This window comes from Falco cherrug, chromosome 4, assembly GCF_023634085.1.
Source record: "Falco cherrug isolate bFalChe1 chromosome 4, bFalChe1.pri, whole genome shotgun sequence".
Taxonomy (NCBI): Eukaryota; Metazoa; Chordata; class Aves; order Falconiformes; family Falconidae; genus Falco; species Falco cherrug.
In genome coordinates this window covers 25524248-25539379 of record NC_073700.1, presented here as the reverse complement: position 1 = coordinate 25539379, position 15132 = coordinate 25524248, and the positions used below count along the sequence as shown (strand labels likewise).

The following is a 15132-nucleotide window of genomic DNA, read 5'->3' as shown; positions in this document are numbered from 1 at the left end:
CTGCACGCCAGTGAGGGGAGGAGCAGCCAGAGGGGCGGTGGCGGGGAGGGATGTTTTACCAAGCCAGCCCACACCCACAGCGTACACTTCCACACCACAAACACTCGTGTGGGCTTCCTGCGGGGCGAGTGGAGGCACACGAGGAGCTACAGCGGGTGGATCTGCTTCCTGCGAGCGGCGGGGTGGAGCAGAGCAGGAGTCCATGGCTGGCGCTGGGGAGCTGGAGCGGTGGCTCAGTGAGTGGGGCTGGGAGCTGGGGCTGGCCCCCAGCCCTGTCTGGGTGGGCACTGGAGCAGCTTCAGCACTGTGGGGAAGGGCCCATTTACTCCACAGACCCCCTTTAGGGTGATGTTCATAGGTGCTGTCTTAGCCTGCTGCATCTCTCCTGTCCATCCTCAGCCCCAGTCCTGCCAAAGCTGTTTGAACACTGGACTGGGGAATGAATCAAGCCAAAAAAGACTGGTTTCCTCAATTCAGCCGTGCAGGCAGAGCTTTGGGATGGGCCCTTGTGCAGCCCTGTTGCAGAAGGGTAAACCGTGCCTGTATTCCAGCACGGCAAGGTTTGCAGTCCAGTCCTGGGGGAGCTGTCTGTAAATGCTCTTTAACAGTTTCTTGTGCTCTATGCTAAAAGCGATATCGTGCTGTTGCTGCCTTCAACACCTCAGTTTGTGCCTGACTTTGACTCTCTAAGAGTGTGTGCTCAAGGACTGTATTTTTAGGCAGATTCTAGTAACAGCTGTTTCCTGCTCATCCTGCGTCTTCTATTTCTGCCTGTTTACAAAAAGCCCTAAAGCAGTTGGTAGCAGTGCAAGGTCTGAGCTGCTTCCTGCCCTGTGCCACTCGCTTGCATGCCTCTCACACTGTGGCTGTTTATTCTTTCTTCATTATTTTTTTTTCCTGTGTAAGATAAAGCCACCGACCCAAGTGTCCCCGAGGAAAACTGGGAATGCATCCAGCAGTTCTGTGACCAGGTGAACGCCAACATAGAAGGGTAAGGCAGACAGACAGCTCTTTGTGCTCGCTCTGGGCTGTGAGTCTGGCTCTGAGCTGCTCCCATGGCTGCAGGGGGAATGGGACCTGTGAACTGCAGTGTGGGGAGCCTGGAGAGAGCTGGGAGTGTTCTATGGGCTCTACTGCTACTGATAGTGTAAATAAGTTGCAGAGAGGTGTATGCCAGCGTCATGGAGGCTGATGTCTAGGAATGGGCTCTAACATCCATTGCTGCAACCCACGAGGCAGCAAGTCCTGCCTGCTGTGCCCTCTTGGGAGTCTGGCCAAGGATACCCTGCTGCGGGGTGCTGCAGGGAAGCTCTTGAGTGAGCTCAGCCTCGGCTTTTCCTTTCAGAGGTGGGAGATCTCTGCTGGGACTTCCCCACCTTCCAGCTGACAGTCTCGGCTTTATGGGAAGGAGCAGGAAATAATCAAGCAAATGACCTGTCAAAGCTTACTGATCATCTCTTTAGAGCAGACGCCTGTGTGTTCAGAGCTTGTAGTCTGGCACCCATCTGCCCCAGCAGCATGTGTGCACAGGCAGGCTGGCTGGGGCTTGCATCAAAGCTCCTGCGAATCCAGAGAGCCTGCTCTCATGACACTGGCGCAGGGAGAGTCCCCAGCCTCTGGACACAGCTGGAGGACAGCACTGGGGTCACACAAGCTGCTTCGATTCACCTCTCGCCCCTTGTGCATGTGTGTGTGTCCCAGGCCAGTGCTCTGCTGAAGGAAGGGTGCCTGTCATGTACAGGTTGTGAATCCAGCAGTTGCTCTTCTCTGCAGGGCATAATCAGCAGCATTTGTTTTTCATGGGAGCTTGCGCGTTGTCTGACTTGCACTTGCTTCTGCTACTCCCCAGCCCATCACTTGCACCGAGGCTGCTGGCACATAAGATACAGTCACCTCAGGAGATGGAAGCTCTTCATGCTCTCACAGTAAGTGCTTTCATCTGCATGCAAAGAGAGGCAGCAGTAGCTTGGAAATAGAGTTTGAGGGATAGAGACAGTCTGTCTTTTCTTTTTCTCTTAGATGTCCCTCCCTTTCTTTTTCTCTTAGATGTCTCTCCCTTTTAACTTCCCGTTGCACAAGGAATACAGAAGCCAGGGTATAACGGAAAGAGTAACGGCTGTTGTTCCTTCCCAGATCACTCTGCTGACGTGTTTCAGTGGTCTGCAGCTTGTGCTGTTTGACCTGTGGTCCAAAAGTTACTAGTGGTGGGTAGGATAGAGCAGACAGTCTTTAAACATGCTGCTTAAGAAGGTTGGATGAAAGAAAAGTACATGTTCTTACTGCCCAACTTTCTCAGTATCTTGCATTTCTGAGTGCAGTGCCAGAAATTTCTTAAATTTAGTGTTAATTTTTTAAAATTTTTAATTTTTAAAATGTTAAAGTTTTTAAAAATTCCCCAAGACTTGTGTGCACTGTTTCTGTTTGGTACCATTTTGTTTTCTGCAGGTGCTAGAGACCTGTGTGAATAACTGCGGTGAAAGATTTCACAATGAAATAGCAAAATTCAGATTTCTGAATGAGCTGATTAAAGTGCTTTCCCCAAAGGTAGGTAGTCATGGTTACACTGGATATCGCAGGTGGGACACATTGTTTATTTTGCGGTGGATATGAAAACAGAATTAATCTCACACAGAAGCAGAGCAGGATTTGTTCTGTGCCTCCAAGCATAAGGAGTGGATGTGAATCCCCTGTAAACAATGTAAGGCAGGGGCTCTTTCTGTGAATTTCCTTGTGGTTTCTCCCAGCTCTGCTGGGACAGTCAGGGACTCTAGAGGAGCTTGAAGTTGTTTCTGTGACCACTCAGCCTGTGGCCCTTTTGCCTCTCAGGAATTTACAGAACTTCGATCGGGGAAGTGGCAGAGGACGGAGCTGCCAGGAGCTGCCTAGAGCCTCTCCCATGTTTCCTTATGCTCTGTCCTCAAACTCTTTGTGCTCGGGCTGCTCTCCTTGCTTCCTCCTGCCAGAAGTTAGCCTGGGCTTGGGTCCTGCTCGTGGGGCAGCATCAGCTTAGGTAGCAGCAGCCAGGGACTGGCCTTCAGCGGCCCTTGTGCCGCACTTGCTCTGCCATCGCCTGACGGTCGTGCATTCATGCAGCTGCTTTGGGGTCCCACTGAAGGTCTCCTGAAAGCTGGGCAGAGGGCTCCCAGTCCCTGGGCAGTGACAGCCCTGAGTCAGGGGGAGGCTGGGAGGGATCAGCTGTAGCTAACATGGAAGCTGCAAAGTCCCTTCCTGCAGCTCTGCTTCCCTGGCTCACAATATATTCCTTCAATATATTCGATATATTCCTGCTCCCTGCTGTGGAGCACTTTGCTTCTGAGTGCAATCACTGCCTCCTGAGAAGAGAAGCAGCAATCAGAAATTAGAAGTTTAGTTTGAGAAGCTAAGTGAGCTGTGGATGCATTGGGTCCCCTGGCAGTGCCTCTCGTGATGAAAAATGGAGACCTGTTCTATCAGAGACGCTGTGATCTCCCTGCCGTGCTCCTCTCTGCATCAAATAACGGGCCTGGGACTCTCTTCACTGCTCTTCTCAGCAGCTCAGTAATCAATTTCCCTTTTTAGTGGGTCCTGTGCACATTTACCGTTTGTACAGGCTTCGTTTTCCGTTACATCATCTCGATGGCAGAGGTGCAAAAAGCTGATTTCAGAGAAATGTTTAACCAAACAGCAAAACCTCTTCTCTCAGTCCTGGGCTTGGTAAAGGTATTTCAGTGAAACAACAAACTTTAAAGAATGTATCACTACAGAGAGTTTTGTTTGCTGTTTTGACAGAACAGATATCATTGAACGAGTTTAAAATGCCTAGTAGAGGTTTGTGTGTGGCTATTACCCTTCTTCCCGATGTTTTTATAATACACCAAAGTGAATGCTTATAGGCAATAATGAGAAAAATCTAAGAAAACATCCAGATGCTGAAAAAAGAGAGTAACTTTTTCTTGTTTTGTTCAGTTTTCATTTGTGTGAGTCTGGCTGAGGCCAGCGGCACTATTTGCATTGCAGGTGGTTAAGGGAAGTATTTAAAGTCAAGCATAGAACTGTTTTCACTAAAATAAAAGAGCATAGTTTTGGTTTTGGATTCAATAACTGATCAGGGAAATTCTGAAATGCTTTCATTTTATTTATGTAATTATCATATGCTTAATAGCATTCCTTGTATTTAAAGCGATACACACTATTTCCTATACCACAAAATACACAGTTGGCAACACTGTGAATAAAGTGTTAGGAATCCATTTGCCACTTGGTCTCTGCACACAGAAAACTTGAGGCTAGAACCATGTGCCATATCTGGCACTAATTCTTGGGTTTAATCTCTTTTTGTCTTTAATTTTTTGTTTGTTTTCAGTACTATGGAACCTGGTCTTCAGAAAAAGTCAAGTCAAGAGTCACAGAAGTAATATTCAGTTGGACGGTCTGGTTTCCTCAGGAAGTTAAAATCCGGGATGCTTATCAGATGCTGAAGAAACAAGGTTTAGTTCTGTTATTTCAGTTTCCTTTTTAGTCTTCCAAGTCACGTGGTTTCAGACTACAGATATCTGTCCTTTTCAATTTCTGACTAAGCTTTTTTTATAAAATGTTGTGTGTGAGGGGTAAAAGAACAAAGGCCATGCTTAGAAGGCTGTTTGGGTATTTAATGATGCGTGTCACTGTTTAAAGAGATTTACCAGAGAACAGCCTTATTGAGTCAAAGCTCAGGCTAACCTTGTGGCCTCTGTTCACACAGTGCTGACCACTGTTGCGCAGGGGAAAGGTACAGGGCAAACTCAGAGTGATCTTTACCCTGGAATATTCTCCCAGAATTATGGGGGGTCATTCAGAGAGATGCTGAGCTGGATTTTTCATCCATTGCATCATATTCAATAGTCCTTAATGGTATTGTAATCTAGAAATTTGTCCAATCCCATCTTGTTATCCTAAGTAATAAATTTCAGAGTTTAACTAGGGAAGTACCGTAATACTTTCTGTGGAAATTTGGGGGAATTAGGGCGTTTGTTTAGATGTTTCCCACCGGTTTGCTTCCTGCATCTTTGAGGATCAAATGGCTTTGCAAGCCTTCCCCCAAGTCCTGCTGTGGAAAGCTTCCTTGCCATCCCTGCCTTTCTTGTGCACAGCAGCTGCTGCAGGCTGGGCTGTTGCTGCAGCACTGGCACTGGTGAAGTACTGAGCAGGGGTGCAGGGGTGCTGTGTGCCCTCCTGCCAGGCAGCTCTTGGGGACCCTGCCCATCCAATGCCTACACCGTTGCTGCTGCTCTAAGTGCTGGCTAGGGAGGCAGGAGGAGAGGAGATGCCCATGGAATCGCTGTGGGTGTTAAGGGCTCCTTTGGCACTCGGCTGCGTGTGTTTGGTGCCCAATGTTTTATGGCCATCCGGACTGTGGCGATCCCATGTGCTTGGAGGTCAGCGCTGGTGTGCTCCCGGCACTCTTACTATGGGGGAATTTTAGCAGTTCACCCAGAAGAGCTCAGCACATCTGAATTTTATTTTCTGCTCTGAAAATCTCATTTGGCCTGTGCTTAATTCAAGGGAGAAAGGGAAGTCTTTTGCCTGGGTTTTTGCTAAGGCAAGTCCTTGCTTCTCATCTCACTCTGTAAAGTTATGGGGAGGGATGAATGAAATGGGTGCAAAATCCAATCCTCTGTTGAGCATTGGTGTTTTAACAGCTCAGGCATCACTGAACAAATATTCTTACCCATTCCAGGGATTGTAAAAGAAGACCCCAAACTGCCAGAAGACAGAATTTTACCTCCCCCTTCTCCAAGACCTCAGAATTCTATTTTTGACACAGACGAAGAGAAATCCAAGGTAAACCTGGATTTGTACTGATGAGAAGACAGGCTCAGTCATATTTTGGGAGCTTTTGCTGTTTCAGACAGAGTATCCTCAGAATAATGCTAATACTTCTTGCTGTACAACAGCTAGAGAATTCTTTGATGCTTTGTCATAAATTTGTGCTTAGTAAAAAGTGGGGTGTTTTTTTCAGAAAAACATCAGTTTCTATTAAACTTTCCCAAGGGAGGATTTCTCCAGGTCTTACAGAAATTCTGTAGGGCCAGAGAGTTCCTTTCCAAACAGCCAATGTGTGCAGGTAGCTGTAGGAGGCAGCAGTATAATCTGCATTAGATTATGGGACATGAGCCCACATACTTCCAGGATTATAGAAACTTTTATGCCAGTGGGTGTCTCTCAGTATCTGGTCTTATGTGATGTGTGCCTGTAGTAAGAATGCCTGGAGACTGCTGCTCACTGGTGCCCAACGCTCTCCCCTCAACAGCTCTTAGCAAGGCTTTTAAAAAGTAGCCACTCTGAAGACCTGCAGGCTGCCAACCGTCTGATCAAGAGCATGATTAAAGAGGTAGGGAGCTCCTTGGGTCAGAAGCTGTGTTTGCAGATGGGGAAGGTGGGAGGGGACTTGGCAATTCAGTTTCTGACAGGGGGCCTCTGTACCTGATCATGATGCTGCCCCAGAGGAGGGACTATTTTCAGTATGTCTTATTCCAAAGTTACAGTGTGGAACTGTGATGTTTTGTTTCCTTTGCCATTGCCAGGAAGAGGGAATGTATAGATCCAGGAGCCTGTACGGCAGGACACTTCCATGTTAGTGGGATCCTGGCAGTAGTACCACACAAGTGATAGAAAGTTTCCAAAACCAAACTGTTCCCAGGTGGAAAAAAGCCACCTCTGTACAGAACTGTCTCTTTTCTGCAGGGAGTATGTGTGTGCATGTCTGGGATGTCTGTTTTCATTTTCCATCTGAAAGAGCACCCCACTTCTCTGCATAAATAGGAGATTTGGTCTCGTTTAATGAAATCCCTGCACTAATTTTGAGAGTGTTCTGCACGGCAGAAGCCACCAACTCCCGACTCCTAATTTTCAAGTCTTACTCATGCCTGTCGTGAAATGAATTCTGTATGCACCAGCACAGTGGCCAGGGTGCCCTGAGAAGGGCAGGAGGATTCTGTCCTCACCCTTGGCAGGGAGGTGCTGTGCAGCACTGATACTGGAATTGTTTTGTGGTGTGTCCTTACCTGCACTGCTTTGTGCTTCTTCTACCTGCAGCGAGATATTAATAGGAAGCAACTCCTCAACAAGTGTGATCCAGAGTGCCCCAGCCAAGCATGGGCACTGGTTGTATTAGCCAAATCATCATCTACTTATATCTAATTTTTCATCAAAGGAACAAGAAAAGTCAGATAAGGTGTCCAGAAGAGTGACCACCATCAGTGAGGTTTCTGAGAATATTAAATATATGGACGAGTTACTGGAAAACTACAAGAGACAAGAATTATCCCAATCTGACCAGGAGACCCTACAAGTAAATGCTCTTTTTCCTACGTAAGACCTTCTTTTGTCTGGCTATGCCTGGGAGGGCCCAGGGCAACAGGATTCAAAGGCCAGGATGGTGCACTCAGCTTCTGCCCAGGAAACAGCATTACCATGGCAGAAAATGTTTCTGACATGTTTGACGAATAGCAGTCCCTCCCATCAGTGTAATGGAAGTTGGAACAGAACTCTCTCCTGCTGTGCCAGTTTGAGTTTCTGTCCAGGTTAGCTGCTTTTCTTGGGATATCTTATGGGGAAGTGGTTCTTCCTCCAACAGTGGTGTAACGCGTAGGAATCCCCTTCAGCCCAGGCATGGTTAGGTGGGTGTGATGAGATCTGACCAGAGAAGCTCAAAGCTGTGGGCTCTTCAGCTTGTGCTATGGTTTCTGTGATTTCCCCTTTTTCTGCCCAGAGTTCACTGGTCTGCTGCTGCTCATGAGTATCAGTGAATTGAGGAAATGTTTGGTGTCACTAATAGGGCTGTCAGAATAGCTTTACAGCCTCCAAAGACCTGAAACTCTACTAGGATGCCTACCACCTCAAATGAAAAAAAATCAGACAACTGAGTTTTTGTAGGTAAGAACTTCTCCTGTGGCTATGTGTGACGGCCGAGTTTGGAGCTAGCTGCTGGTGGGAGGGCTGCTGCTGTAGATGGAAGAGACCCTACTTTCAGACTGGAAAAGTAGCTGCCTCCACGCCTGCTCACTTCCTAAAACACCAAGAAGAGCCGTAAGTGGCTTTGTGTTGTCTGACAGTAGTTACAACGGATGGCCATAATACTTTCTTCTGAGTACTGTGATCAATCTGTTCATGCCTGGATACTTTTTCTTTTAAATTGAATACTTTTACACTGATCTATTTTACATCTGTATGCATAGAGAGGATGGGATTGCTGAGGAGATACCAACAAAGCCTCCTTGTTCCAGTGGCTGTACTTGCAGGCCACTGTGAATTTTTAAGAGTGCAGCAACATGCAGCATTGATACCCTTTGTCTGGACCTGGGCAGAAAGTGCATCTTCCTTTTCTAGAGGTAGCATCACTTACAAGTGATGACAGAGACAGAAAAGTGTGGGAGTGTCTGGGATCTCCTGAGCAATGATGCGAAACATTTCCTTCCATAGACTCTGTTTCAACGCTGTGAGAAGCTCAGGCCGCTGCTCTTTCGCCTTGCCAGTGAGACAGTTGATGACGATGAGGCTCTAGGTAAGAGCCAACACTGTCTTTGGATTTCTCTGCAGTTAAGTTTGTCTGCCTTCAATTTGACAAGTGGGGTATGCCCTTCTTCTGAGAAGGGGAATGCTTAGGCACTTGCTACTCTGCTGCAAAGCTTTCCACTTCCACCTTTAAAGCATGCCAATGGGAAGCGGCATAAGTCTCCTCCCACTCCTCTCCAAGGCAGCTATTAATAATTTGCACTCGGAGCCCAAAGATAAAGAGTGAATCCAGTTTCTTCTAGCCAGCTTGGTTTTCAGAGTTTTTGGAGTTCTGATGTTCAGAGAACTGAAGGGGTTTGAGGTCTTTTCTCCACAGAGATCGAAGTTCTCTCTGTCTATAAACACAGAAGGGATATTTTTTTAATTTCGTAAGTATAATACCAAGGAGGGTCATATGAGCAGAATCTTTGAATTCCACAGTTATGAAATGTAGCCCTTCCCAGGGGATTGCATTTCACAGTCTTGTCCATATGCCTTGAAAACCTGACTGAAGTGATGTTTTGCTGAACAGACATCTTAAACATCAAGAGCTCAGTAAGAGCTCAGCTGTGCCTCAAACATTTCTTTCATATCCATGTTAGGGTTCTTCAACTGTGGATTGCTGGATTATAGACTCAAGCACACTCGGAAAACTTGCGGAGAACAACAAAGTACATAAGAGATGGCAGGAACTAGAAGTACTTTAGAGACAGGATCAGATTTCAAAGTGATCTTGGTAAACGGGAGAGAGGCATGAAATCAGCATATGGGTGTGCAAAGTGCTGCCTTTCAGAAAGTGGAATGAAAAACTAGTCAGGAGCTTAGGGCAGATTGCCCCGCTAGGCTTTGCTCCAGGCAAGTCCTTAGATGCATGTCCCTTTCTCATGAGCCTTTTGGAGAGTGCTGTGGAAATGACCCTCGTGTTAAACATTAATATTTTGTTTCTTCTCTTGTTTTCCAGCTGAGATACTGCAGGCCAATGACAAGCTCACCCAGGCGCTTGGACACTACAGGCAGGTTGTAGCCAGCCATGAAAATGGTGGTGGAGGAGGTTCAGCCACCAGCTCTGCTGATGCACCAGGTAAAGAGCATCCCGCGGCATTCCACAACAGCTCTGCTTCCGTCTGTCCTGTGGGAGTGGAGTTTGGAAGTGCTTCTTGGAGAATAAATCCTCTAACACAGGAAAACATTATGTAACCATCATTTTCTTCTATGTGTAGTTGATAGAAAATGTTCCTGAAGTTCTTCGCTTCTGAGTCCTTTCAGGCATGCCTGTACCCATAAATACAGTTCCTTTCAGAAAGTTTCTCTTTAACTCTTTCTGCTATTTCCAAAGCATGCCGGCCAACCCCAAGACGCATGAAGAGCTACACACTGATTGACTTCTCTGAACTGGAGGCCACATCCCAGTCTCCTACAGACCACTCTGCAAACATACCCGCTACCTCCCACCATGGCAGCACCTCTACTTGTCTGCTTGATGAGGAGTTTAAGTCGTTAGGTTTGTATATGCAATTCAGTACAGTGCTGTCCTTGTTACTAGGGTTTGTGGTGTTTAATAAAGATAGGAGAACTTTGATTTTAACGTTGGTCCTAAGAGAAGGTAGACTCTTTTCATCAAGTTTTCAAGAATGTAGTTTTCTTTAATGATGTTAGACTGTAGTCAAACTGCTGTTAAGACAACAAAGGAGGAACCTGTGGAAAACTCTTGTTTTCTGTAATTGACCTGTGGTATTTTGACACCTTTCTTAGGTCTCAGCAACTCTCCTGTTGGACAGGAACCACTGCCCGATTTTGGCTTAGCAGAGGTGAGTGGTCCTCAGACACTTCAGTCTATAAGGTACAAAGGACAAAAATCAGACGTGATTCTTGATGTGGCTTTCTCTGGCAACCTTTTTTTACACCACTCTATTCTGAAGGGGAAACTGGAATCCTCCTGCTCTGCAATGGATTTCTCAGTTGCAGTCTGCAACCAGATCACTCATATTTATTTCTATTTAAAGTAGTGTTATTAAAAACAAGGTTCTTTTCAATGCAACAGGTCTGATTTTTCCTGTTGTTCTATAGCATGAACCAGAAGTGCCTTATTTTTCAGACTGCTGTACACAATGGATATGGTGAAATCGTAAGTGCTGTTCAAACATGGGGACTGCAGGAGAGCTCTGAAGACAGCTGTTCAGAGAAGAATGAATTTCAGGGCCTGGTTGATCAGCACTCTCTACCATCCAGGACCAAGACATTATCTTTGTAAGAAAACTGCATAATGCAGTCTGACTTTGGAGATGAGGAATACTGTTTTACAGCAATGAGGATTAGGGAAACTTTTCAACTACAACTGGTTAGTGATGGCAAGCTACCCATCCACCCATTGGCTCTTATGCAGCAGTTATGCCTCTGTTAATTGCACTTTGTGTAATTGCACACTGGGACCTTCCAAAGGTCAGAAATTTTGAGAGACAAATCCTGTGGCTTGGTAACAAGGTGATCTTGAGCAAAAGGAACAAAAACCTTACAGTCAGCTCTTTTTATAATAACCTGTGACTCAAAAATTACTTTCCCTAGCTTTCTTCTGGCTGTGACACAGGCATTCAGCAGAAGCCTGACAGTTCATAAGCCAAATTAATTATCCACAGACCTTCAGAGTGGGTGACCATTACGATGTACTTATCCAGTCTGCCATAATACAAACCAGGAAATTTTACTGGAGATTCACAGCTTCTTGCATTGTCTTTGATACGGAATTTACTTTAATCTCACTGACTAGAGCTCCTGAGAGTCTGTGCATAGGGAGAGTAGACTTCCAAAGCCCTGAAACAAAGTTTCACTTTGTTTCACTTTTTAACTAAAATCAAAGTCTGCCTTAATGGATGCTCAAACAGCACCTTCTTCCATGTAAGATAGGGACAGTTTTCCAATTTCTCAAGAACTCAGAGAGTGTAAGCTTGTGCTTTCTTTATACCTAAAAGGGATAAGGGATTTGGAATACAAATTGACACAGCAGAAGGTGTATATACCGTGTAGTCACCCCAGTTGATATAAGCTTTCTACATGCTTTTCTTTCCAGGGATTTATCGCCAATGAAATTGCCCTTTCCAGATCTTCCAAATAGCTCAATGGCAGATACTTCATTCTCCAGTTTAGGCTACGAGCTGAAGCCTGCTGCCTCTTTGCATCCAGCTTCTTATGATGCTTCTCTAGAAAACCTTTTTGTCCCTTTAATTTCAATTACACCGAGTAAGTGCAATGATTTCTGTGCCCCAGCTCTGCTTACCTAAGGCTCGCTAGAACTCTTCTGTGATTTTTGCAGGGGAGCAAGCCAAAGTAGCTTCATGCTTTGTGGGTCAGCTGGAGAAAAGTAGTGACTGTTCTACAAAGGACTTAATGTATCTGAGAATTTGAGCAAGTGCTAGGGATCGTACCATGGAAATGTCCTTGTCCTCCCTACTAAGCTGCTAAATCTCCAATTTAGACATTCAGATTCCTTTCTCCGCCTTAGAGGCGAAGTGTAGATCACAGGCAGGTGCTGTATGCTGCTTGGTCTGTGAGTTTGCTGAAGGAAGTAAAAGTTTGTATGGGTGTTTCCCTTTTGCTGTTCTTGATCCTGTCTTTGCTGTTCTGCCCTCAGAAGGGAGGGGAATCCAGGCGTTGTTTCTGATTCTCCTTTTGTCTCCGGCAGGCAGCATCTGTCCGCTTACTGTGTATGACAGGAATGGTTTCAAAGCTATGCTCCACTTCTCCAGAGACCCGGCTCCTGGCCGACCAGATGTGCTGGTGCTGGTTCTTTCCATGCTGAGCACATCAGCTCAACCAGTTAAGGACATAGTGTTCCAGGCTGCAGTCCCAAAGGTGAGAAGCCTGTGACGAGTAACAGAGAGTGGGACTACTCGGAAATGTCCTGAGGAGAAGGTTCACCATTACTTGCTTAGGATTTGCCTTGCTCATTGGAAATTGCATGGCTCACTTTCTCTGAACGGTGAACCTGGTTGTGTGGTGGTGCCAGTGCCTGTTTCACAGAGTATATCCCTGGTCTTGCAACAACTAGACAGGGCTCCAGACGTGCTGCGTTAGCCTTCTGGGTGGGAGACTTGTTCTGCCTGTTTCTGTTTATTTAGGAATATCTGCCTTTAGATGCGGGCTGTGGAAAGGCACGCTTTTCATCAAATGACAAAATCTGGCTGACATATCTTTAACCAGCTCTGTAGCTTGGTAATACTCCCAGCCCTTTTTCAGCATGGACCAGAAATTATTCCTTTTGTTTTCTCTTTCAGACCATGAAAATAAAGTTACAGCCAGCGTCCGGTTCTGAGCTGCCTGCCTTCAGCCCCCTTCTCCCCCCTGCGGTGGTATCTCAGGTCCTGCTGCTCGCCAATCCGCACAAGGTGTGTGTGGCGACAGACTCTGCTGGATGAGCACTCGGAATATCACTGTAGTGGGTGGGGTGTTTGTATGAAAGATGGGGAGAGTATTGTTAGTGGGGAGGTGCAGGGGAGAGACAGAGCAGTCTGGGCTGTGCTGGGAAGACATTTTTCCCACGAAACAGGTTTCCAGAGCTATAATCTGAAGGATTGAATGGGAGGTTATTGCAGGGGCCTGCACAGTTCTGCTTCAGTCTACCTGCAGGGATGGCCTGTTTGTGAGCACACACACCTGTGCAGATGTTTGCAGGTGGTGGAACGCAAGGCCACCCAAGCCATGAGCAACAGGAGGCAGTTCTGTTGCACTGGTGAATAATGATGACACCGAAGACTGAGAAGGTTGGCTGGGCCTGGATTGCCAAGTGTGCCCTTGGGTGGCTTGCACAGGTCTCCCAGTCATTCCCTATGTATCTTATAAAGATCCAGGTCTTGTTCTGTGCAGAGCTTCTGCGTGGCTGAAGTGTTACGCTCCCCTTTCAGAGGGTCATTCACTGCACCAAGGCTGTGAGGGGTGAGGCTGAAGGAGCCCAGGAACCTGCAACTGTGACAGGCCTCTCTCTGTTCCTTTCTCTCACAGGATCCCATCCGACTGAGATACAAACTAGCATTCGTGCAAGGTGTGCAGCCCTTCGCTGAGGTGGGAGAGGTGACAGGCTTCCCAGAAGCAGAGCTCTGGGGCAGGAGCTGAAGTTCAGCAGGCTTGGACATTGCCATGTTGCCTTAGCTGTGCCGGGGGGGGATGACTGTGTGCCAGCAATGCCGGCCTGGACTCCGTTAACAGCTCCCTTCCTTGGGATCTGCCATCTCCTTCCTTTTGGTTTCTGAGCAGGTGTCTGGCAGGAGGAATGTAAACTGGCTGCTTCTGCCACAGCCTTTCTCTGTAGCTGAGCCTGCTTTGCAGGAGGCTGCTGTAGAGCCCTGCTGCCTGGAAGGCTTGGTGCTTGTTCTATACACCTCTTTCTGCTTTCTGGGCCACTTTTCTCTCTTCCCCATTACTTTTTCTTTTTGAATTAAAAAAAAAAAAAAAAAAAAAGAAAGCAAGCAAGCGAATCTGTAACAACCATCAGCCCTTGTGGCAGACTGCTTGGAGGCAGTCTGTTCCAGGAACCTACCGACCCTGTTTTTGCTGATGCCTGTGTGCCAATGGGCAGGCAGAAATGTGAGGAATGGTGAGAGCTGGGCTCATCTGGTAGATGTGGTTTATAGGAAAAGGTACAAAACAGAGTGAAGGCAGTAAATAGCAGGCATGCCTGGGGACCAGTCTGGGAGAAAAAACCGCCGAGTGTCACCAGCTTATCCATCCCCAGGCCCCACAGCTTGTCTTGCACCGGTTGTTCTTTCCATCAGGCTCTGCAGCACTCTGGGCATGTCTGCTGCCCCCCACACACAGCCGCCTCTTGCATGCGAGCTGAACACCTTCCGTGACTGCGGGAGCCCAGAGCTGCTTCTGGACCTCGCTGGCTGTGGGGCTTTGTGAAACACGCTGCATTTCTGTTAGTGAAAACTGTCCAAACCAAATGATAATTTAGAGAGCCAACAGTGGTTTCTTGCAGCACTGCATACATGGGGGATCTTTCCTCCTAGCACGCACACCAGGTTACTCCAGGGTACACGTTACATAGAGTACTTGCATATTCAGAGTACAGCACATACTCATTTTTGTTCACACACAGGACTGGTTACAGGTTTCTCGTGTCTAATGCAAATAAGTGTGCATGCCAAAATAGCACTTTTGTGTGTTGTACCAGTGACACGGTGCCCCCCAAGTGGGGGTTTGCCCTCTCTCGGGGGCGCTAGATGAGTTGGAGGTGGTGATCTCCCACTACTACAGTTACCATTGTCCTACTTTTCACTAATTTTCTGTGGGTTGCAACACCTTATCAGCTTGCCTCCTTTTGCGGTCATAACTTTCTCTCTTGGAGGCTCCTTTCTGCATAGTTTAGATAACGGTGTTCTTACCGTTATCTGTTCTTTGTCTCCGAGGGCTGGCTCCCCTGGTCAGCAGTCCTTCCATGCCTCAGTTCAGACGACTTGCGAGGCTGGGTCAGCTTGACCTGAGCTTTGTGCGCACACCCGCTGCACGCAGGGTTACGGGGCAGTTCTGGGCAGGAGGCGCGCTGGCGGCGCAGCCCTGCCCAGCCCCCCGCCTGCCGGTGCTCTCTGCCGGGCCGCCCTGCCGTAGCGGGCCCGGGGGGCCGCCCCCCAC

At 47.3% G+C, this 15132-nt stretch overlaps 1 protein-coding gene across 3 annotated transcripts; it reads left to right on the top strand.

Moving 5' to 3' along the window:
• The first annotated feature begins 38 nt into the window (after window positions 1–38).
• GGA2 (golgi associated, gamma adaptin ear containing, ARF binding protein 2) lies at window positions 39–14538 on the top strand. 3 transcript variants are annotated; one of them, XM_055709048.1, is made up of 17 exons: window positions 49–236; window positions 907–991; window positions 1850–1925; window positions 2446–2544; window positions 4343–4466; window positions 5696–5799; window positions 6269–6349; window positions 7172–7309; window positions 8440–8521; window positions 9473–9592; window positions 9848–10012; window positions 10264–10319; window positions 10607–10758; window positions 11576–11745; window positions 12188–12357; window positions 12780–12890; window positions 13504–14537. In XM_055709048.1, exons 1-17 carry the CDS (start codon window positions 203–205, stop codon window positions 13612–13614), a joined length of 1878 nt encoding a protein of 625 aa, XP_055565023.1. In that variant the 5' UTR covers window positions 49–202; the 3' UTR covers window positions 13615–14537. The 3 variants fall into 3 exon arrangements, with proteins under 3 accessions (XP_055565025.1, XP_055565023.1, XP_055565024.1); XM_055709049.1 differs by having other exon boundaries at window positions 205–236; window positions 1774–1925; window positions 13504–14536; XM_055709050.1 differs by lacking the exons at window positions 907–991; window positions 1850–1925; window positions 2446–2544 and having other exon boundaries at window positions 39–236; window positions 13504–14538.
• Window positions 14539–15132: the final 594 nt, after the last annotated feature.

Coding starts and splice junctions, on each gene's coding strand:
- GGA2 (XM_055709048.1), top strand. CDS start 203: ATGGCTGGCGCTGGGGAGCTGGAGCGGTGGCTCA. Junction 10,013..10,263: donor TGAGGAGTTTAAGTCGTTAG/GTTTGTATATGC, acceptor CACCTTTCTTAG/GTCTCAGCAACTCTCCTGTT. Junction 10,320..10,606: donor CCGATTTTGGCTTAGCAGAG/GTGAGTGGTCCT, acceptor CTTATTTTTCAG/ACTGCTGTACACAATGGATA.